Source organism: Dysidea avara, chromosome 12 (genome assembly GCF_963678975.1).
Source record: "Dysidea avara chromosome 12, odDysAvar1.4, whole genome shotgun sequence".
NCBI lineage: Eukaryota > Metazoa > Porifera > Demospongiae > Dictyoceratida > Dysideidae > Dysidea > Dysidea avara.
The window spans coordinates 16,393,051-16,412,291 of record NC_089283.1 but is presented as its reverse complement, the minus strand read 5'-3'; the positions used below and the strand labels follow the sequence as shown (position 1 = coordinate 16,412,291).

The 19,241-nt window shown below is 38.5% G+C and overlaps 3 protein-coding genes across 10 annotated transcripts in view; 2 read left to right on the top strand and 1 right to left on the bottom strand.

The window, feature by feature from the left end:
• The first annotated feature begins 377 nt into the window (after positions 1-377).
• The window catches only part of LOC136241829 (uncharacterized protein CXorf58-like), a 54,375-nt gene continuing 35,511 nt past the window's right edge, over positions 378-19,241 (top strand). The window contains exons 1-10 of one of the 5 annotated variants that reach the window (XM_066033165.1): positions 382-519; positions 577-729; positions 771-861; positions 915-1,009; positions 1,062-1,173; positions 6,978-7,109; positions 7,232-7,307; positions 7,355-7,511; positions 7,564-7,687; positions 7,737-7,953. In XM_066033165.1, coding sequence (XP_065889237.1) covers positions 626-729; positions 771-861; positions 915-1,009; positions 1,062-1,173; positions 6,978-7,109; positions 7,232-7,307; positions 7,355-7,511; positions 7,564-7,687; positions 7,737-7,892 — 1,047 coding nt within the window. In that variant the 5' untranslated portion in view covers positions 382-519; positions 577-625 and the 3' untranslated portion in view covers positions 7,893-7,953. Of the gene's footprint in view, positions 730-770; positions 862-914; positions 1,010-1,061; positions 1,174-6,977; positions 7,110-7,231; positions 7,308-7,354; positions 7,512-7,563; positions 7,688-7,736; positions 7,954-19,241 lie in introns of those variants that run through there. The other 4 variants (XM_066033163.1, XM_066033161.1, XM_066033162.1 and 1 more) reach the window with 4 other exon arrangements.
• Positions 8,516-19,241, bottom strand: part of LOC136241825 (E3 ubiquitin-protein ligase TRIM71-like) — a 54,538-nt gene continuing 43,812 nt past the window's right edge. For 2 of the 4 annotated variants that reach the window (XM_066033152.1, XM_066033154.1), the window contains exon 2: positions 8,516-10,961. In XM_066033152.1, coding sequence (XP_065889224.1) covers positions 8,904-10,940 — 2,037 coding nt within the window. In that variant the 5' untranslated portion in view covers positions 10,941-10,961 and the 3' untranslated portion in view covers positions 8,516-8,903. Of the gene's footprint in view, positions 11,030-12,121; positions 12,240-19,241 lie in introns of those variants that run through there. The other 2 variants (XM_066033151.1, XM_066033153.1) reach the window with 2 other exon arrangements.
• The window catches only part of LOC136241832 (intraflagellar transport protein 80 homolog), a 67,730-nt gene continuing 63,055 nt past the window's right edge, over positions 14,567-19,241 (top strand). The window contains exon 1 of the mRNA XM_066033177.1: positions 14,567-14,631. The gene's annotated coding sequence lies outside the window, so the exon portion shown is untranslated. The remainder of the gene's footprint in view (positions 14,632-19,241) is intronic.

Below are 19,241 nucleotides of genomic sequence, written 5' to 3'. Positions count from 1 at the left end.
TCTAATACTTATGTAGTTACCAGTCCAACATGTTTGGCCTTGCTATCAGCATCACTGTACACTGCCACAGTATGTACCCCTAATAACCTGGCAGTACGGATCACCCTACACGCTATCTCTCCTCTGTTAGCCACCAATATCTTATCAAACAACTTGACATCATCGGAAAGTGTTCTAGTCGAGGTTCTAGTAGTGTGCGGGTGACTAAAATATCTATGAAGGAGTACAATATTTCGATTGTGGGTTAATTATTCACCAAATACTATAATTCTAGCGATAATACATGTTTACGAACCTCCATGAGGTTTCACTGATCCTTCTGCACCGGCAAACTGACGCACGAAGCGAACTGCTGACCCAAAGCATCTTGTGATTCCAATTCTATGTAGTGCACACCTTTCAACTGCGCAACCATAAAATGGCGGACATTGACAGTAGAGGCTAGTGAAGTGTAAGCGATGGATGCTTTGTAGCCTACGCTAACTGCTTTTGTTATAAGTTACAGACGCTATCTCAGTAGTTAGTGCGTTGACTCCAGACAAATCGTGTGCTATTTAATGCACACCTGTTTCCAAGGGCAACATCTATCAACAATCACAGTGGTCATGTCAGTCGCGCGAGAGGAATGGACGAGATAACGAACAAATCTCCGAAAGAATCACGGCTTGTTAAAAAGCCCGGTAATTTGATACAAGGCAGTATGCTACCTTCAATCGCTGAAATGGAAAGGTGAGGCTTTATAAACTCAATGTACTTTATTGTAAACACAGGAGTCGCGCTGCGAGGATAATAGAAAAATGGTGGATCAGAACTAGGAATAGAAAAGTGTTTGAGGTGCTAAAGAGAGCTGTTTGTACTGCTGTAAGTTGTTTGACTGTCTCACCCACTACTGAATGGAAAGAGTACATTAATAGGAACATTCAGTGACTAGTGAAGTTCTTCGAAAACTTTGTCCATTAGAAGCTGACTTGTTAAAGGACCCCACTATCAAGGCAAAAGTCAGATTCAGGTTAATGCTATGATTATATTCTGTACTGTTTTGTGACAACATTGTTTGACAGGTTTTCGGGTACAGAGTTCCCACCCAAAATTGTATTTAAAGTATTTATCAGTAGTGGTGGATTTGGAATAAAATATTTTAGTGGAAAGAAGGTGATTACACCAGCATCAGAAGTAAGTAACCAAGAAAGTACTTGATTTGTTTGCTTGCATATTTGTTGGTAATACAGTTTGAAACTGGTAGGTGCCTGCACAAGTATGAGATCTGTGGTCAAAGTAGTTAATGTTACCATGTGTTGTTACAATAAATACTCCATCTAGCCCGGGGAAAAAAAAATTCCACGTGCCTCTACTTTGTTATAGCGGTCATTTCTTCATACCCAATAATATTTTACTGTGCTTGGCCTTGTTGATTAGACTAACTCCTTCAGGCCTTATTGTTTGGCTCCACACTTAGGTGATGTTCATGTTCATTACTTTTATTTCCATACAATAATTTTTAATTGAGTACTGTTACTGGCAAAGTACAAAGCCCAGCATGTAAAACAGTTTTAGTCTGTATGTGAAACAGTTTTAGTCTGTATGTGAAACAGTTTTGAGGTAGAAAACTTTAATAGATGAACAAATATGGCAGTTAAGATTCGGAGGTAGCTAGGCAGTTACAAGCTAATAATTTGTAAGAAAAATTTCATAGCTAATGATGGACAGAAATTTCTAAGCACCTTGAAAAATTTTATGTATATGGTAATTAATAATGTAAACTTGGCTATGATGTTTAGATAAATATGAAATCCACTATTTACCAAGATATCGCATACCCCTGCAACATACGGTAAATTACACAATTTGCAAAGTAGTCCAAGAAGTTTTTGAGTGTTCCAAGTAATAGGCAACTAGCATGATTACGTCATGCGTAAGCGTACACGCCCATTTATGGTATCACGTTAAAAAAAATCCGTTAGAATGTATGGAAAATAGCGTCATGTGCGTACTCTCGAAAGCTTCCTGGCCACATTCTACCATATATTCTAATGAAATTTCGTACAGTTATTGTCCAGAGTGCAAGGTATCGCGTCGTGAAAATCGCTCTCGCACGAAGGGAAAGTTATGGTGGAAAATCCCGAGGAGTGTAGTTCTTTGGTAGCCGATTCAAATGATAATACGAAAACTAAAGTGAGAGGGGGATATACATGCTGTATTCCTGGCTGCTATTCAAATTCTAAGAAACATAAGAAGCTTTCCTTTCATAAGTTTCCACTGGATGACGCATTAAGGAGAAAATGGACTAATGAAATCAAAAGGAAAGATTTTGTACCAAATGAATACCACAAGGGAAACACAGATGTTCCTTGTTCCTTGCATTTTAGAAATGGGAAAAAGATGGGAAACACAGATGTTCCTGTGATATTTCCTTTGCTGCCCAAGCCAACTTTTAGAAAGCCACCCAAGCAAAGATCGGCACCACTTACGACAACTAAAAGTGCAACATTCAAATCTGCAGTAGTTTCACACAGTAGTGGGCCAGAAGTTGAAACTGTGAAAACAACTGAAATATTAATCAGTGAATTACAGCAAGAGATAGCAGAACTGAAACTGCAACTCCAAGCTATGCCTGTTGAAAAGTTTGGTTTGGATCGTTTTGCGGGTAATGATGATGATATTTGATTCTACACAGGATTTCCATCATATTCTATATTTTGTAGCTTTTATTCCTTCTTAGGGCCTGCAGTAACCAACTTGAATTACTGGGGATCAGATTTCAAAGCTGATCGTTCCACTGGAACTGACAAGTGCGATCCCTCTCGTAAGGTGCAGCCAATAGATGAACTCTTTCTTGTATTATACCGTTTGAGATGTAATGCATTAGAGAAAGACATTGGGGACAGGCTTGGTCTACACCCTAGTTCTATATCTCGAATTGTAGCTACATGGATCAACTTCCTTCTTTTCAAGTTAAAACAACTACCCATATGGGCTTCAAGACAGATGGTAGATGACGAGATGCCTGCTTGTTTTAAAACTCATTATCCAAAGACAAGAGTGACAATTGATTGTACAGAGATTTTCGTACAGATGCCGTCATCTTTTAGAGCCCAGTCGCAAACATATTCACAGTATAAAAGCCATAATACAGCAAAAGGCTTAGTTGGCATTTCCCCCAATGGATTGGTGACGTTCATCTCCCTTCTGTATGGTGGGCACATTTCAGACAAGGCTATCACCGCAAGCTGTGGATTAATAGAACTCCTTGAAGCTGGTGATGTCGTGATGGCAGACAAAGGGTTTGACATACAAGACTTGTTGGTTGGAAAGAAAGTGATTTTAAATATTCCTCCATTTTTAAGAGAAAGAGATCAGTTGTCTCTTGAAGAAGAGGCTGAAACCAGACGCATTGCCTCTGTACACATCCATGTGGAAAGGGCAATACAGCGCATAAAGAATTATCGTATTCTACAAGGAGTAATCCCTTTGTCTGTACATGATCAACTGGATCACATTTGGTTTATTTGTTGTATGCTGACTAACTTTTTACCAGCATTAGTTGAGTAGTAAAAATGAGCACTGTTGTTTGGTTGAGGTACATTGTAATGACATTCTAACCAAGTAATCTATCTACAATACATATTTACAGCAAGCGACATGAAAGCCTGGTTGTTTCAAGAGTGCTTATTTTTACTGCTTAGCTAATGCAAGTCACAATAACATGTATGTATATTAACTGTGTATTCTTTACTAATATAGGCACTAGTCCCCTTATGTAGAAGTCTTTGAGAGTTGGTGTCATTGACATCCAGAATTTCTCATCAAATGCAATTCGCTCAACCGATTCTTCATTATTAGAATACACGACAAAGTCACACCACTTTCTGGAAGCCACAACCATCTGTCCTTGGACCTGGTAGTAATAATTGTGTCGTCAGAGTACCGTCATTTAGTTCACAATAAAAATCTTTGTTTTGTGCTGCTTCTGTTGGACTAACATCTCTGTATTTAAATGGACATTTTATTTCCAGGATACCATCAGGATCAGGGCTTGAAATATCTTTGATCAAGCCGTCGGGGGTAGCCCCTAGGTACGGAAAGTCGGTATTGATCATAAGACCTGTCTGAGCTACTGTGACGTCTTTATTACACATTTTCATGTGCTGAATATATCTTGCAATAGCAACTGGTTCATTTTCCTTCCCCCATAAACAAGGTATTGGAACAAATGGCTTTTGGCATTGAGAAGCAATAGTATTAGCAAGTCTATTAGGAGATGTTGACTTGCGCATTTTACAGACTTCACCAAAATAGGAAGCTGTAAATCTCCACTGCCGTTCCTTGTACAACAACTGTGATTCGGACTGCTGTGTTGTTTCTGTTCGAATTTTATCAGCCTCTTCTTGACTGATACTGATGTGAGCAAAAACAGCTTCTTCTGCATCTAGTACAGGTATGCAGTTAGTTTCACAATGTGTGTTGTCGGTACTTGCACTTTCAAGTTGTATGGCATCATTTTGTAGGTGATCATCAGTTTCTGCACTTGTTCTATCATCATTATCACTGTCATCAAAATTTTCATCCAGTGGCTTACAATCATTTCCTCTCAGTAACTTTGAAAAGGGTGAATTCTTCTGGCTAGACTCAAGGCTAGTACACAGTGCACGAATCTCTTCTTCTTTGACAGCCTGCAGCGATAGAGGGCATGCATGGTATTGTTTACGTTTGGCCATTCTTTTGCACTCCTCTTCAACTTTACGCTTTCCATATGTGTGATGAACAAATAATATTTCCGAAAATAAAACTGGATGTCCATCTTTAATGTGCTTGGCAACGTTCCATTGCTGAGGTTTTTCTGTACAAGTTTTGTGCTCGGGAATCTCTGTAAGTTGACAATCGGAGTAATCCAGGATACAGTACAATAAAGCTGCAACATGTTTACAGCACCCTCCAGCTCCAGCTTTACATTTGCATCGTGCTCCAACTACTGAACCATTCAACTTGTTCATGCAAACAGATACAGAGTAATTGGTAGACGTTTTAAATGAAGCTTGGACCAATGCACTAAAAAAGCACTTGTTATCACTACCTAGGTGGAACTTTACTCTTTTAACATGATCGTCTTTGAAAAGTCTGTATCCTGCTTCCTTATGTTTCATAGCACCTGCTTGGTATGTCTTGGTTGCTGCAGATTTTTGGTTGGATGCAATAGTTCTTGAATTTGATATCAAATGAGCAAATAGATGGTCATATGGAAATTTTGGCAGCTGCTCAATATTTACTGTCCATCCGTCACTGGGTAGTTCCCAACTTGCTTGTAACCTCTGCTTATCAACCTGTACTCGGTGTTGTCTGCCATCAGGATCCACTAGTCGTGAGGCTAGTCCAGTTGCAATGTAGTCACACACCCTGCAGAAATGAGGGCATGAATTCAAGTGTATGTACTATATACATGTATATATTAGCTGTAATAAAGTGCAAAAATTGTCTTATATATATAATGTAACTTAATTATAGAAGTAGCTATTTACTTTTATGCTTAGGCATTATATCTCTATATAACATGTTAGAATCTAACCGCTTGACAAGATCAGCCTTGCGCCCTGATTGATTGGCTCCTCGACATTTCAACCATTGCTTCAGCTCAACTACATGCAATTCTGATGGATCTCGACCATTCAGAGAAGCCCCAGGTATGTCATCTTCCACTAGAGGCTCTGAAATGATAGTTCTTATTCAACTTGAAGACTAGCTACCTGAAGTATTTACGTACCAAAAGATGAAGAACTACACTCCTCAGGATTTTCCACCATAACTTACCCTTCGTGCAACCGATTCAAGAGCGATTTTCACGACGCGATACCTTGCACTCTGGACTATAACTGTACGAAATTTCATTAGAATATACGGTAGAATGTGGCCAGGAAGCTTTCGAGAGTACGCGCATGACGCTATTTTCCATACATTCTAACAGATTTTTTTTTTTTACGTGATACCATAAATGGGCGTGTACGCTTACGCATGACGTAATCATGCAAGTTGCCTATTGAGAATATAGTGACATCAGTTCTCGACATCTTCTAGGGCAGCCAAGAATCTACTTACTCCATTGAGATGTATATTTGTTTGCTTAATTAATTGATATCTCCAATGGATAAAACTTAGTAACTGATCAATTTGTTCTTCCACTATCGGTTCTCACTTCTGCAGCCCCAGTACTCACTCACTTTTCACTGCTGTTTGTCTAAATCTCTCAATATGTCAATAGAAAGAGAGTACATGTAATTCACATCAGTGAGTTGGAGTTCTTGCAGCTTCTCAAGTTGTTCTGGCTCTACAATGACTGCTGAAAATTTCTTATGCATCTCTTGAAGTATATTAGCATTGAGGGATGTGCTCAAGATAACACATTATGAGCAGTTTGCTGGATTCCTCTATTTCATCTTTATAGACTGTGGTGGGGCTTCATCGATAAGCTCTGTGGGATGCCTGTAAGTACTTCACTTCTTCTATTGCCTGTTTTGTAACTATAGCTCCATCCGAGCCAACAGGTAACTGCATTAAAGAGAATACAGCAATGTACAAGTTTCTTAGAATAAATTTACTTGGTACCTTCTATGGTACCACAGTGACGGGTTACAATAGTTTAGGCATAGCTAGCTGTAAGGCAAAGCGAATCCTGGTCATGGAACCAATAAATCTGTGAAAGTGGTAAATAATTGAGACACCAGCTCTCTTAAACATTACTCGGAAACAGAATGGTTTTTAGCTACTTCACTTAAACTGTTAACAACATTAATACAACATGGTTACAGTCAATAATATCACAGAATTCTATATTACACTATAGTCGAAATACATTTATAGTGACATTATAGTTCTCAACCACAACAGCAGAAATTGTTGGTCCCAAAACGTAATGTAGGATATTTTATCGTATTAGAACGTTTGACCTACACCTGAATAACTAGGGATTACTTTTTGCTGTCTTCTAGGCTGCTAGGGATGCCTGTAAACAGATGGGAGATAGGAAGTTTTGTGATCAGATGATGAGTGATGCTTGTCAGCATGCTCAACAGAAGATCACCAGTGATGTGGACGTGACGTCTCTGAAGGATTACGTGCAAGTGAGGCCCTACTTATATGATCTGAACATTTTAAGAGCATGTGTAAAAGTTGTATGTGAATGGTTGCTTAGATTGTCTCATCGCTTGTTGATGAAGACTTTAATTTTTTGCTTTGTACGTAGTATTCTGCTAATATGGATGAGTCTCCAGCTTACGTTGGTGGTAAGGACAACACCTGGAGGAACCTTAAACTTGACTGTAAGTGATATCTATATATCACATGTTGACCCTACATCTCTGTGTAGCCCTACCCAGGGGTAACAAGTTCTACAGCATCATGGATTATCTGTCAGCTTGGCCACTACTAAAGGAGGGAAACTCTTTTCAGAAAATGAGAAACTTTTCACGACCACCTACCCAAGAAGAAAAGATGGTGTGTATTAGATCTGTGACATCAGTCAAGTAAGAGTATACATGATATGATCAGAAACTATTAGAACTATTAAATTTGTAGATCACCACCCAAACATTCTGGATGTGTTGCGTCTGCTTCCAGAGAGTCTTCAAGAAGGTCAAAAAAGGCTCACCTACGTGTTGAAAAAATGAGAAAGATGTTTGAAAGAAACAGACCTTATAAAGTTATAACTATTCACATTAACATACCTGATGTCAACGTGTTTGTTGTAGAGTCAAGGGAACACAGAGATGAGAGATGATCATACTAGCACATCCAATGATGTACCTTCTGAAGATGATGATGATTGGGAAAGAGAAGCTGATGAACTGTACCAATGGTCCCAACAACTTTCAATTGATGACTCAATTCCTATCACTCCTGGATGATAAAATATTGTGATTTGTAAATTAAAATTTTTTATACAGTAACTGCGTAATTTTATTGAAACACTTGCAGTGTTGCCTACTACTGTATATATGTATGAAGCTGCTGGGTACAACCTCCTCATGATCATCAGGGAAGTCACTAAAACACACTGAGTTGACAATTGTACTTGATCACCGTGGTCCCCCAGCTACTTGATATATAGCTGCTTTACATTATACAACTAGACTAGACCTTATTAGATGTACATAGAGCATCTATTATTTCTCGTTTACATCAGGATTTTACAAACCAAATTATTTTATGGTTGAGTTGTCCTTCTCCCTTCCACTGCTTGAAGTTTCTTAGTTTACTAGAGTGGTATATCCCCAGTATATGGAACAGTTAATTGTTTGGAATTTTAGTAACTTTTCAGTAAACCTGCATTCACTGATGTTTACTGAGAGTTTAAAACTTAGTAAAACAATTATGTTCCATATACTTAAAGTTACTGACATTTTACTATCAGTATAACTGGGCACAACTACAGTAAAGCAGCTTAACAAATTAGTAAACTAAGAACCTTCAAGCAGTGTTCCCCATGCATCCTTCACTTGTTCCTCTTAAATGATTGAAATCACACTATTGAGAAAACCAATGATTAATTAGAAACACAGTTATACATAGTTCAACACATTGTACAAATACATCAACCATTAATATTATTTTATTTAACTATTTCAGAATGGATTCAATGGCAATAAAGTGTGTGTAAAAATATTAAAAGTATAGAAATGTATTATTTTGTATGTGTGTACAAGATGTGTATATGTGTGATTTACAAAATAACACTTATACAACAGTTGATTGATACAAGTTAGTAGTTACAGTGCTAGTAGATATTACAATGGTATAGCTATAGTCAAGTACAAAAATTAATAAAGTGTGTGTATACACATGTCACAATAATGTGTGTACAGTAATAGTGTATAGAATTAGTAGTCAGTTGTGTGAAATAATAAAAGTGTTAGATGTTAGTAGTTTGGAAAGATTTGAACCCTTTTGTTATCCCTGTCACTAACATAGATGCTACCATTAGGACTAAGAGCTATAGCATGAAGACCATTAAACTGACCAGCATTAGATCCCTTGGAACCAAAGCAACCAATGAAGTTTCCAGACTTGTCAAAGATTGATACTTGATGATTGCTATAGTCAGCTACTAAGATGAACCCATTAATATCAATGGCAAGAGCACATGGACCACTAAGTTGACCTCTACCAGATCCTTGTGTACCAAATTTGCCTACATATTGACCATCAAGAGTAAAAGTGACTACACAGTCATTACTCCAATCAACAACAAGCAACTGATTATTTGTGTTAACTGCTACATCATAGGGACCCCTCAAGTGTTCAGAACCAAAAGAGGTGCAGAATTGACCATTAGTTTGGAACACTGCAATACGTTTGTTACTACAATCAGCAACATGTACTTTGTTGTTGTGTGTTGTGATACCATATGGTCCCCTCAAGTGTTCATCACCATCATTACCAAACTGTAGTAAGTAATTACCATTGATACTGAACTTCTGTACTCTCTTGTTACCATTATCAACAATGTAAATGTGATTGTCACTATCAAAAGCAACACCACGAGGACTACTGAACTTACCATTGCTGCTACCATAACTGCCAAACTTTTTCACTAATTCATCCTGACCATTAAATATGTACACACAATGGTTGGAGTGATCAGCCACTACCCACATGCCATCCTTACCAAATGCAATACCCCATGGACAACCCATGCTACCATTATCATTTACTATCTCATCAGGCATATTGATTCCTTGGTAATTCCTACCCACAACAATGTTGTAAGGACTTCCCCTAATTTGTTGCCCATTTATGGACACAGACAATTTAGCATCTCCAATTTCTCCAGCTTTAAAAGAAGCCACATAACTACCATCATTGTTATCCTTGACCTCCCCAATGGTGACATTGCCTGTAACTGATTTTAACTCTACCGATATGTGATGACCTCCCTCTGTGCACTTTTCACCCTTACAATTTCGTGTTTGGATGGTGAACTCTACCTTGGTGTTATAACCTATGTTACGAGGAAGACCAATCACTTCTGAAGTATATGGATGTGTAGAAGTAAACAGATGACCTAGCAGCAGATTAGGATTGTCGACAGGTACAAATTCAATGGAGTCAGTTTCAACAGGTAGAGTGTTCAGTGTTTTGTACTTGTCACTAACCTCCTTCATGCTTTTCTCTATATCTTCTTTCTTTTTGGACAATACTTTACGGTCAGAAATGTTCTCTAGTTTCTTCATATTTGCCAGTTGATCTTGTACTGATTTTATGTCTTCCAGTTGTGTGGTCAATTTCATCTCCTTCTGTGACAATTCATCTTGTAGTTGTTTCTTCAGTTGTTGATGATGTTTATTTAGTTTAGTAAGCTGTTCAGTGTACCACTTGTCAATCATTTCATTAATTTCTTTGACTTGTTTCTGTATCTTGTGTTTCATACTGATTAAGTTCTTCTCTGCCTTGGACAATTTTTCACTCATTGTCTCAACTGGAGCAATCAACTTTGTCAGCTCTTTTCGGTATTTGCTAGCTGATATCACTACAGTACCATATGTATGTTTAACATGTTCCACCACTGAACATGACTGGCAGATCTGATGTTGACAATCTTGACAATAGTAGTCTAGTTCCTTTTGGGGATGTTTCGTGCAGTAAAAGATCTTCTTTTTGGGTTGAACTCCAACACCACCAGTTGTCATAGGGAGACAAGCTCCATTCAGCTGCACAACATCATGTGTGCTGTACTTCTTGCTATGATACTTGTTGCAGTCTTCACACAGACATAAGGTACAGTTGATACACAGAGCCACAACTGGGTCATCACTACCACAATCATCACACTTCACTTCTGTTTCATCATCAGTGTCATCATCTGATTTGTGTCTCAGGATCTTAACAAATTTAGCACAAAGAGAGCAGCTCAGGTTGTCAGCAGTGTTCTTGTTAGTCTCCTGTTTATCAGCCATTGTAGTCAGTGATTGTTGTACCTACATTACAAGTAAAGGATGTAATAACACTGTGTAGTGTAGTCATTGAAATACATCAAGTAGCAGTCCTGAAGTTTAATAGACCAGATAATCGTTTCTCATCCCCTACCTGCATGCATCACTTTTCACTCTTCTACTTCAAAAATTACTGTTATCAATGTGTTTTGATGCTGTTAAGACTGGCTATCATTTTACAGTACAGAAAACATTTTATGCTCCTCGGTAGACAGTAAAACACAATGTATTACCTTTAGAAGGGTTTAGCTATCCTTTATAAAAACAGAAAGCCTGCAATTGCTGTGGCTTAGAGAATTTTCTTTAATATGCACTGTTATCCTTACTTGCAAATGATCATGCATGGACGTGAATATTTTGCACTAAAAATATAGGGTTGTTTGCGGGCTAGAGAAACAAGATTTCATCACAACATTCTAAGTGTCTAGATGTAACTAGTGCTTTCAATGTCAAGTGGGCGTGGCTATACAGAACATTCTGTCATGAGTTTCTGAACATGCAATTAAAATTACTGAAGTAGGATTCCAGCAATAAAACAAGAAATGTCTCAATTGTAACGTGCATAATGTGCCACACCCCTTGGAACACGAGTCTGCAAGGAAACGTAAACAAGGGAAAAAGGAATACCAAGAAACATAGTCTGAATTTGATCAACTGGGAGTTCATTGTTTTTACAGCACAATTGGAACTAAGTATATTAGGTCACTACCTATCACCTTCATTGTCATCCTTTCAAAACTATATTAATTTTGTTGATGAGACTACCATATCTTAGTCAAGCTGCAGGAGAATTTTTGACTTGGCAGCTTCAATATCTATCTCCGTTCCCAGAAGAATAATTTTGGCTAAGGAATGCTCTGAATGGACTCTTGAATGTTGACACTTAATTAATTATACGTATATAATATTATATTTTGTAAAAAGTTTTCCTTGCCACACCCACTCTTGGGGTATGTGTCTGAGGACTCACCTCACATTATTGTAACACTCAATTTTCATCAATAATATGATGGTCTCTCTCACAAAAGAAATTGAAAATTTTCAACTTGCACCATACGATTAAGATACGTAAAACCCAGGCCAGGGGCCTATGCATTCAGCTTTAAATAGCACAAAAACGCTATCGCACACTACAAAATGCTTACTAGCTTGTGACTCAAACAAGTCTGAACCGGTTTTTGCTCAAAGGTCGCTCGGAAACTGCAAATATTTGTAAGGAAATACCACAATCGCTGCTAAACAAACACACCCTCACTCTAAACAAAGCCCATCAATTTCCATTGATATTGCGTTGTGAAGTAGAGCTGGGGTGGAAACAGGTAATTTTAAAATAGTAATTAATATATTGCACGAAGAGCAACAAAATAATTACGTAAGTTACATGTTCAGTTTACTTTTTAATACCATACCTGTTTCACTTCCCGTACAAAAGTCTCAATAGTAGCAGTGAAATTTATCCCGTATTTCACTGACAGCAGTGAAAAAGTTGTAATTGCAATTTCATTGGCTAGAATTTATATTAACAATGTAGCGCCAATTAGTGTCGACGCATGTTTAGTACATAGTGGCAAATTGCGTACATAGCAACACTAATGCACAGCATGCGCATATACATAGCAACATAGCAACACTAATGCACAGCATGTACATAGCAACACTAATGCACAGCATGCGCATATACATAGCAACATAGCAACACTAATGCACAGCATGCACATATGCAGCGAGTATGGTATTAACTGGGAATAGCATGGGTAGCAGTGAAATTTGGGATAAATATCACGAGTGTTGTATTACTAGTACGAATATTTCCAGGCTGGAGGATGCTGGGATGTGACTACTTCAGTCCAGTAGCTAGCTGTTCCAAAGTTTGATGTTGGATAAAAAGAATACTTACAACAAAAGTGAATGCATGGTATAATGAACAGCCAGGGGTTAGGGCATCGACCTGGATTGCAGGTTCAATGCTCATCCTGGGTGTTGTTTCCTTGAGTAAGACAGCTGTAAAACCAGGACAATGTTGTCATCGTATATCATTCAGGGCACAAGCTGATCAGAAGAGCAGCCTGTACTTGGCTGATGCTGTCATCCCTGACCGCCAAAACAAACAAAACAATACAGCGATACTTTTGATTTGCCTTTTGTTACAGTGAAATCTTACCACCTCTTTATTAGTAGCCATATCACAAACAAGCGCAAACATTAGGGATGCGGCGATTATGCCGGCATAATTTCGGGCACAATAGGTATGCGTGGGAATCAGGAATTATGCTAGCATTTTGAGGTGATTATAAAGCTTTAACAGTAGGAAAATCTGCAGATTGCACAATTCCGTTAAAAAAGATCGAGATACTCTAATAGAGCAGTCAGAAACTTTAATAGAGCAGTCATCGAATATTATTTATTCTAATAAAGCAGTCACATTGAAATGAAATACTCTAATACAGCAACCAGCTGAAGAATTCAAGACTACTTGAAGCTTAAACATCAATGAAAATGGTGTGATACAGCAATAAACATCAACTCATTACATCATCATCAACATTACTGACTTGAAGCTTAAACATCAACATCAATGAAAATGGTCCCAATAAATACTTTAGGTTTAAGGAAGAAAATCCATCCCTCCTGGAGGAAGACTGAGTGTGGCCCCGACTAGACATTGGGTGACCTGCAGTTCGAATCCTGGGGTTGGAGGGATTTTTTTCCTTCCCTTTTCTGTTACACCTTATTCAGTCAGTAAAGTCAAGTCACTAGGTCTAAGTCCTTGTAGGTTAGGTAATCCTAAGGCTGCAGCACATGTTGCTGTCAGACCTTCAGTGCTGGTCACTGTAAAGTGCTAATAATAAAAAAATAAATAAAAACTGACATTATTAGCCAATCATGGTGGCATAATTTTGGGAATAATGGGCAATTCTCAAAAGTATAATAGGTGATTTTTTGAGCACTGCTCAAAAGCATAATGCTCAATTTTTGGAGCATAATAGCCTCATGCCTAGCAAACATGTACTTTAAATAAAGGCCACATAAAGGCCTGCTGTTGTTATCTAGTTATATAACTCAACTCTCTAATTTTGCTCACTGGAGTAGACCAACAAGTAGCTGGTGGTAGAGTCTGTGCATGTTAGTGGTTGTGAGTTGTAACATCCTGTATACATTGTGTAATTTGACATGTAGGCAAAACTATATTATCCAGGACTTGTATCATATATATGTACCTCTGTTAACCCATTTCTTTTTAACAACAATGTGAGTTCTCTAGTAGCGTCAGCCTCATTGGCAGATTCTTTTAGGGATGGGGGATACTGGAAATGACTTTGTCCCTCCTGAAAAACTGTTTTACCTCTTGCTAAAGTTGTTCATAATATGCACACTAACAGATGGATGAATTCTAAAACAGTGTACATGTAAGACTTCTCCAGAGTGTTACATACATCAATAAGTTGTAACAAGTGGGAAAACAATAAGAATATCAAAGACTGATGGTAACTTCATCCAAATTACAGTAGAAGTTGGCATGTATACTGAACCACCAGTGTATTGAAGCTTTGAGAAACTTGGCAAGCAAATACATTTCAGCAGGCTTTATAGTTGAGAGTCTGATTCACATATATGTGGATACAATAAAAGCTAAAGATTTTACTTTACATTATTGGTGAGTGTACTTGCATCACTACAGATACTGAATATATATTTACCTGTTGTGTATGATCTACTTTCTTATCAAAACTTTAGTGATTTAGTTTTGCTGAAATTGCTTCCAAATCTCATGATACCTGTTTAAACTTTCTTGTGGGAATTCCCTCAGACTTCATGTTTAAATGGTTATATATGCTCAACCTGTACTACTGAAACTTTAGAGTTTTAGATTTAGTCAAAATTGCTTTCAGATTTTATAGTGTGCATGACTATTTTCCAAAAAATTCCTGTGGGAGCATGCCCCCAGACCCCCTTTAGAATTAGCCTATACGTGCTGGCTGATCTCCCCCCTCCCTGCTTGATTTTTCCCCTCTGCCTCTAGATAAATCACCGCTCGTTGTTTGTTAAAAGCGTTGATAAGAATTAAGGCTACTTTGCTTTAGGGAATAGGGCCACCATAATGTTTTTCTTGCTACTGCTTTGAAGAGCATGAATTACTTCTTACTTTAGACCATTCTATAGGTTTTGTATAACATAAAAGTTCTGTATGGTTGAATGATACAAGCTGCTTTGGTGGAAGCCACTGAGTGGCCTTTCCCACAGAAAGGACTTGTTACATTGTGCTGTTTCGGTATTGCTTTAACACCAAGGTACGTTTCTGTTTCTGTAGCCTCTGCACGCACTTCCTGGTATCAATGATATGTGGCTTTTTTGATCATTAGAATTGAACAGAATGATTTGTTAGTCACACCTGTGGTTAAATGTTGCATATTTCCTTAGTTACAACTTTACTCAGTGCTGTAATACTCTTGTAACTCTGCACGGTTGTTGTCTAGCGAAACTATTTTTCTTCAAGCATTAATCTAATGCCTGAGCAGTTGAACAAAGCTAGTAGTATAGTGACACACTTTACTAATGAGTTCTAACCCCTCTTGCAAAATCTGCAAAACTCCCATCAATAACCAATAAATTTAGTATGTAGTGCAAATTACGGGAGCCACATGCCCATTCAAATCATGACTTATTATTATTATTAGAGCTTTACAGTGACCAGCACTGAAGGTCTGACAGCAACATGTGCTGCAGCCTTTGGATTACCTAACCTACAAGGACTTAGCCCTAGTGACTTGACTTACTGACTGAATAAGGTGTAACAGAAAAGGAACTTTTTAAGGTGCGTGATGCCATTTTCAATCCTTATTAAGAGTTGTATATCTATGGTTGTAACATTATACTTAACTCTATAGTATTGTTTTTATCCTCAGATTTACAGTCTATAAAAGTGTTTTTAGGAAATTTAGTGTCTGCTATAGAACCTGTTAGAGTGGACCTGAGGATACTTACGTAGTATAGGTCACAAATAGTAATCTAATCATGCTGGGAATCAGGACACTTTCAGATGTTCCCCAAGTTGTGCTGGAATTTGTTATGCACATGGTCTGCTGGCTTTTTTGTAAGCTACTGTAGCATACTTGAGAAGATGTAGCGTATCTGTGTACATGTCTAGATCTAAGTCCCTGAAATTAGGTTAGGTAATCCTAAGGCTGCAGCACATGTTGCTGTCAGACCTTCAGTGCTAGTCACTGTAAAGTGCTAATAATAAATACTTTAGGTTTAAGGAAGAAAATCCATCCCTCCTGGAAGAAGACTGAGTGTGGCCCCGACTAGACATTGGGTGACCTGCAGTTCGAATTCTGGGGCTAGAGGGATTTTTTTCCTTACTTTGGCCCCTTTTCTGTTACACCTTTTCAGTCAGTCAGTAAGTCAAGTCATTAGGTCTAGATCTAAGTCCCTGAAATTAGGTTAGGTAATCCTAAGGCTGCAGCACATGTTGCTGTCAGACCTTCAGTGCTAGTCACTGTAAAGTGCTAATAATAATACCTGAAGAGACCATGAATTAATAAATAAAAGTTAACATCTGGTTATAGTCTAACTGGAATTGTGAGAATGCTACAAACTGTAAATGATAATCTTAGTACTAATGCTGTTGAATGTAGAATAAATACAATGGTACTTAAAGTAAATTGTGTAAAGTTTGTTGTGTCCAGGTACGTACATAGCCCCCAGGTATTGTTTTAATGCATTGTAGATCTCTGGTCTGGCCAAATTTGGTGTCAAGTTATATAGCCATCTACATACATATCATAGAATGTACCAGTTTCTCATAATCATTGTCTCTTACAGGAATGTTGATGTTCCGAGTTAAGAAGTTAGTTGAGGCTCACACTGGAGCTGCACTGGCAACAAACTGTGTGTGTGTGTGTGTGTGTGTGTGTGTGTGTGTGTGTGTGTGTGTGTGTGTGTGTGTGTGTGTGTGTGTGTGTGTGTGTGTGTGTGTGTGTGTGTGTGTGTGTGTGTGTGTGTGTGTGTGTGTGTGTGTGTGTGTGTGTGTGTGTGTGTGTGTGTGTGTGTGTGTGTGTGTGTGTGTGTGTGTGTGTGTGTGTGTGTGTGTGTGTGTGTGTGTGTGTGTGTGTGTGTGTGTGTGTGTGTGTGTGTGTGTGTGTGTGTGTGTGTGTGTGTGTGTGTGTGTGTGTGTGTGTGTGTGTGTGTGTGTGTGTGTGTGTGTGTGTGTGTGTGTGTGTGTGTGTGTGTGTGTGTGTGTGTGTGTGTGTGTGTGTGTGTGTGTGTGTGTGTGTGTGTGTGTGTGTGTGTGTGTGTGTGTGTGTGTGTGTGTGTGTGTGTGTGTGTGTGTGTGTGTGTGTGTGTGTGTGTGTGTGTGTGTGTGTGTGTGTGTGTGTGTGTGTGTGTGTGTGTGTGTGTGTGTGTGTGTGTGTGTGTGTGTGTGTGTGTGTGTGTGTGTGTGTGTGTGTGTGTGTGTGTGTGTGTGTGTGTGTGTGTGTGTGTGTGTGTGTGTGTGTGTGTGTGTGTGTGTGTGTGTGTGTGTGTGTGTGTGTGTGTGTGTGTGTGTGTGTGTGTGTGTGTGTGTGTGTGTGTGTGTGTGTGTGTGTGTGTGTGTGTGTGTGTGTGTGTGTGTGTGTGTGTGTGTGTGTGTGTGTAGCTCACATTTTTTAAAGAGCACGAGGTTTTCTTATGTCATTAATGATGCAAAACACTAAAGTTTATTGTTTGTGGTTGTGACAGGAATGTAGTTTAATTATTCAGTGCATCTTCCCTACCAGTGACTTCAACGTGCTGTATAGAAGAAACGGAACCTTTGCTGCTTTACATGAGAACTAATGCAACAATAATTAATATATTGGGAACCAAGCATAAATATTAGTGTCCTATATTTGCTGTGTAGCATGTATGTCGATAGTGCTTTAAAGTACATGATCCTTATGCAGTACATAATAATTTATAGTGAAGCATGCATGCAAGGCTAGCTAATTAGTTAAACTGCATGCGAGCTAAGGCAATTGTATACAGTATACCCTACATTACATACAGGTTGTGTTCACACGGTACGGTACAGTTTCAGTTTCTACATTTTGATGTTTACCTTACCGACTGTCACAAAGAGAAATGAACTTGAGCATAATTTAAAGTCAACACAATTTGCAGTTATAGTTACTGCATGGCAAGCAAAAGTTCAGAACTTGTCCTATGCACTTTCAGTTCTGATGTTGCAGTGACACATATACCTCTTGCCATACAAAAACCCAGTTTTGAAACACCTGCAGTGTAATTGACCAATAAGGTAATGTATGAATCTTTAGAGTGAAAGCATGTAAGCAGGATAGTGAAACAGTTGTGCCAGGTCAGATGCAGTTCCTCGGTGTAAATTATGGATCTGCATGGTTCCAGTATTATCATTTTTCAGATGCACAGTAGTATTTGTTCAATCATGCAAGCTGCCTATTACTACAGCAGTATTGAGGTAAGTCTGAACAAACAGTTTTTCATGTCAGTGCACACCTATGTGCTTAAAACAAAGATGTAGATTTTCTGGATACTGGTGAAAGAAGCTTTTACCTACTCTAATACAACACACTGGACCAACACACAGATCGACAAATATGTTGGCAATTTGTCTGCCCTGTCCCAAAAGTGCTATAAGAGTCCCTATTATGTGAGGTAATTCAGTACCAGTGCTGAAAAACTGATCATAAGAGTTTGTAGATGAAGACTTGCATGGAACAGATAGAGCAAAAAGGTGCATCAAAAAGGTCCCAAAAGTGAAAAAAAAAGTTATGACCTAGGCGGGGATTGAACCCTGGCTGGTTATAATAACTTGGGGTTAAGGGAGGTGCACAAATCGCCACAGTTGTTTATCAGTGGTTTTGACAGGAATGTAGCTCAACTTTTCAGTGATCCTTCCCTACACCAGTGCCTTCATCGCCCTATAAAGAGCGAACAAAAGCACGTATTGATTTGCTACAACAACACTCGAGTTGCCAGATGATGGGCGTTTAATTTCGCTAAAGTCCCGCCTCGATACGTGCTTTGCATGCCAAGATATGATGAGCTAAAAGTCGTGTTTTAAAAAGGTGTTCACAAAAAGGTACTGAGTAGAAAGAAAAAAATCTGTCAACACGTGGATTTGAACCCACGACCTCTTACACGCTAGTCAGGCGTTCTACCACTTGAACAGTATGTGCTGTGGTTTTCAAAGGAATGTTGCTCAAGTTTTCTCTACACCTTGGCCTTCTACGCGCTGTAGAGACCGAACGGAAGCACGCGTGAACT